The 4,750-nt window shown below is 31.4% G+C and overlaps 1 protein-coding gene across 3 annotated transcripts in view; it reads left to right on the top strand.

The window, feature by feature from the left end:
- The window catches only part of fbln1 (fibulin 1), a 74,813-nt gene that overhangs the window by 34,735 nt on the left and 35,328 nt on the right, over positions 1-4,750 (top strand). Inside the window, exon 15 of one of the 3 annotated variants that reach the window (XM_016543643.1) lies at positions 623-1,316. The exons of the other annotated variants lie outside the window; for them this stretch is intronic. Within the exon in view, the coding sequence (XP_016399129.1) occupies positions 623-992 (370 nt within the window). The 3' untranslated portion in view covers positions 993-1,316. Of the gene's footprint in view, positions 1-622; positions 1,317-4,750 lie in introns of those variants that run through there. 3 annotated transcript variants of the gene reach the window in all.

The following is a 4,750-nucleotide window of genomic DNA, read 5'->3' as shown; positions in this document are numbered from 1 at the left end:
AAATATTATTTTAATGCATGAAAATTTCCACTGAATGTAAACAAATACAACAAAAAATATATAATATAATAATATACAAATATATAAAATATAAATACATTTATAAATATCTTTTTTTTAATAAAAAAAAAAAAGTGTCAAAAATATTAGTTCATGCAGTATATGGTTAAGGAGTTCACAAATAGCTGAAATGATGCAGGTAGGTATTGATAAAGAAGTGGGGTTTCTAACATTGTGCATGAACGTTGCATCCGAGAAAGCTGCAGAAGCTATGCATGAATAGTACACTGAGTCTCATTAATACACGTTTTATGTTTTGCAAGTCTTGCCAGAGAAAATTCCCCGTTAACTCGAGTGCAACAGTGATGGCCGTTTACCCATTTCTTTCCTCCATTCGGATTCCAAAAAAAAAACACAAGCTGAGATGAATCGCAGCATCATTGGTTTCAGTGTCTCTATGGAGAAAACAAATAGAATGCATCAGTCTGTGATGTCACCGCGAATGCTCCTCCCCCTCCACCAAACCCCGCCCCTTTATAATCACACACTTTTCCGCATGTGGCGCACCGCGGCGTTCTAACCCCTCTCTTTTCTCTCTTTCCCCCCGTTTGTCTTCTCGCAGTCGCTGTGAGCGCTTGCCTTGTAATCAGACTAGCGAGTGTCTGGCCTTGCCTGTGAGAATTACCTACTACCACCTGACATTCCCCACCAAAATCCCCATTCCCACCAACATCTTCCGTATGGGCCCGTCCAACTCGGCGCTCGGGGACGACATCGAGGTGGCCATCGTGGACGGTAACCAGGGAGGCTACTTTGGTGCCAAACGCGTGGAGAATGGCGGCGTCCTGGTGGTCCAGAAACCCATCGCGCTTCCTCAGGACTTTGAGATCTCTCTGGAGATGAAGCTTAGGCGATTCGGACACCTTAGCGTTTACCACTTCAAGATCCGCTTGTTCGTAACCCCGGACGAGCTGAGCCACATCAGCGAATGAAACCGCATAATGCTTGATTAGCTGCTTCCATGTGCCTTGGGAATCTCGTCTAACGTTGCCTTCAAGTCCCTCTGGAAAGATCCCACTTACTAATTTGGAAATTATTGTTACAATGTGATCAAGTGATTTTGGTCGGAACATAATCGATGCCATTTTACATTTCGAGCAACAAAATGAAGAGCAAATCATGTGTATTATGTTTGTAATCAGTGGCTTGTTAATTGCAACCTTTTTGACCAGCCCTTTATGAATTATGACCAATACAGTTCAGGGTTATTATCATAAAATAATAATAATTTTTTACATTTTTGTTAATTGAAATAGAGCTGAAATAAAATAAAATAAAAAAATTAAAATTAGATATGTTGCATTGGAATGAATTTAAATTGAAGCAGTAAAATGAATAACTGGAATTAAATAAGAACAAAAACTGTACTAAAACTCAAACTAAAATTGAAATGAAAATAAATCTTAAACAGTAATATTAAAAAAATAGTGATAAAAATGAACTAAATTACTAAAATTATATAAATTAAAATTTAAAATAAAAGATCATACAAATTATATAATAATACTAAAATAACACTGATACCGATTTGCTTCTGACTTGAAAATGCGGAGTTTCTCACTGCTAACTGATCATTTCCTAAGCTCCGCCCCCACTTGGTTACTGTTGCTATCTCTGATGTTTTGCAGAATGTCTTACAGGAATGAACTGAAGAGTTCCTTGATAAAGCAGAAATAAAAATAAATAAAAGAATAGTTTCATTAAGATATGCACATACAATGGTTAAAAACTTCTAATAAATTTAAAAAAACTTGTTTTTCAGGAAAATATGCTCAATACAGTGGTTACAAAATTTGCAATAAATGTAAAAAAAAAACGAATTCAGTAAAATATGCACAAAGTGTTTAAAAAACAAAACAAAACAAAAAAACAGTTTTCAGTAAAATATGCACAAACAAGTTATTTATAAATGCAATAAAATTAAAAATATATATATATATTTTCAGTAAAATATGCACATTAATTGGTTAAAAAAAAATATATTTTTTAATTATTTTCTGTGAAATATGCACATGAAGTGGTAAAAATAGCAATAAATAGAAAAATATTTTCAGTAAAATATGCACTAATTGGTTTAAAAATGCCATAAATATAAAAAATTAGCGCATCAATGGTTAAAAAATTGCAATACATATAAAAATTTCAGTAAAATATGCACATAAAGTGGTTGAAATAAAGTAATAATTAATTAAAAAACTGATTTTCAGTAAAGTTTGCACATGAAGTGGTTAAAAAATGCAATAAATGTAAAAAATATTTTTTCAGTCAAATATGCACACCAATTGGTTAAAAAAAAACTTTATTTAAAACGATTTTCAGTAAATCTGTTAATTTTTCTGTTAAAGTTTATTAAAAAATTCACTATTCTATACTACACTATTTTACATGCAATACATGTGAAAAAAGATTTTCTGTGAAATATAAAGTGGTTAAAAATAGATTTTCAGTAAAATATGCATAAATAGTGTCAAAAACGGCAATAAATAAAAAAAACACATTTCAGTAAAATATGCACAACGTGGTTTTAAAAAATGCAATAAATACATATTTTCTAATAATTCAGTCAAATTAGTGCATCAAGTGGTTAAAAAAATGCAATACATATATTTTCAGTAAAATATGCTCATAACGTGGTAGAAATTTAACTCTTAAGAAATTGTTCACTTATCACACAGTAAAATGAAAAGCTGCACAGCAACAGTCGCTAAGGTGGGATCGTCACTGAAAGGTCCCTTACGACATTATGGTGGCGTTCACGAGCTCTCGTGAATATGATGGAGCCATTGAGGCTCGAAGGCAACATTATTCTTTAGTGTAACGACAGATTCTCAGGTGTCTAATGAGGTCAAGCTCTTCATGTATCAAACCTGCTGTTCATTATATACTGTAGTCTGGGACTGTAGCTCAAACTGTGATCAGACTTTCTGCTCAATGCGAGTCGTCTGTGTGTCCTGGGCCACTAGATGGCGCTTTTAGGCAAAGCAAATCAACTGGAGTCAAAAGCAATATATCCTTCGAATTTTTAGTATTCTATTATTTTTTGTCCTTCATTTTCTAATAAAATTTTACTGACTGTAGCATTCTTGTTTGTATTTGTAAAAAATATTTTTGTCAATATCAATATCACATTTTTTCATATATATATATATATATATAATTTTTTGTTTTTTGTGACAGGACGTGAAACAGAAAGTCGGAAAATGACCGCCCACACATGTGCACAACCCGCCCAGAAAACATTTCATTAGTCATGTAGCGAGCATCCATTAATCATTAAAGCGGTTAGCCGGATAATTAGGCAGGCATTTGAACCCTTTAGCCTGCAGTTAAAGGCTACATTAGCCGCTAATCCACCAACATACACCCAGAAACAGACGGACTGATCTGACGATGTCCAGCTTTGAGGAGAAAACCGCCAGAGAGCTCTGAAACATGCTAACTGCTAGTTAAAACACGCTCATGCTAGTGCTAAGACACCGTAAATCAGGGACTAGACAGCATAAAACACCACTTTATGTCGGCTAAATGTTGTATTTGTTACACATTCTCTTTTGAAACTAATGAATCCACTTTATACTGCATTAATAAATCATATTGAAGAGGGAGTGCATTGAACTTAATTTGGTAATTGGGGAATATTAAACAATATTAACTAGAAAAGAGGGAAAAGCTAGACTGAATAGCTATTATAAGCCATCTAAAATCATTAGCGCAAAGCTAATGTGTTGGCTTTAATATGCAACAACAATGGACAAATATTATGGCCAATAACATAAAAGGCTGATATTAAAAATTTATAATTTTTTGGCTAAACACATTAAATATAAAACAAATTTTAGGACATTATTTTTTATTTAGGCAAAATATTACAAACTGCATATTATTACTTTTTTTTTTTTTTACAGTTATTAATAGTATAATAGTTTGTCTGAATAAATTAATAAATTACATTTGTCTAATACATTAATAAAAATAATGATAGCGTTTTATTTTAGATTAAATATTGTACCATTTTAAATGTACATTTTGTAGTGAAATTATTAAAATGTTATATTTTGTCAAAAACTGATAAAAGCATATTTGTCTATAAGACAAAATATACATTTTTAAACTTACATTACATATTAAAATTATTAAAACTATGTAATATTTTGTCTAAATACATTAATAAAAATCTAATTAGTTTCATTTGTTTTATACAAAATACAGTAGAATTTTAAACTTACATTTAGTATTAATATTAAAACTAAATTCATTAAAAACTCATTTGTGTTTTATTTATTTAAAAAAATATTGCACAATTCTAAACTTACATTTTGTGTTAATATTATTAAAATTTGATATTTTTTGTCTAAATAAATTGTCTAAATGCAACATTAATTTTAGTGACAAAAAATAGAGATTTTTTACAAAAAAATATTACATTATTATTACAACATTATATGTAATAGATTTATGTAAATGTTGTGTTTTAAGGATATTTTAGATTCTTTTTTTTTTCTTTTTTTCTGTCTCTCTCTCAAATCATGCTGGATTGGATTCCAATTAGAGGAATTGAGTTAGGAGGTATTTCTTTGGTTTCTTTTGCTCTCCGCGTCTGTCTCTCTCTCTCACACACACACACACACACACACACACGCGCACACACACACGCACACACACGCACACTCCCACACGCACACGCACACTC

This window comes from Sinocyclocheilus rhinocerous, unplaced genomic scaffold, assembly GCF_001515625.1.
Source record: "Sinocyclocheilus rhinocerous isolate Xijiao unplaced genomic scaffold, SAMN03320098_v1.1 scaffold2958, whole genome shotgun sequence".
Taxonomy (NCBI): Eukaryota; Metazoa; Chordata; class Actinopteri; order Cypriniformes; family Cyprinidae; genus Sinocyclocheilus; species Sinocyclocheilus rhinocerous.
This window is presented reverse-complemented; position numbering and strand designations above follow the sequence as displayed.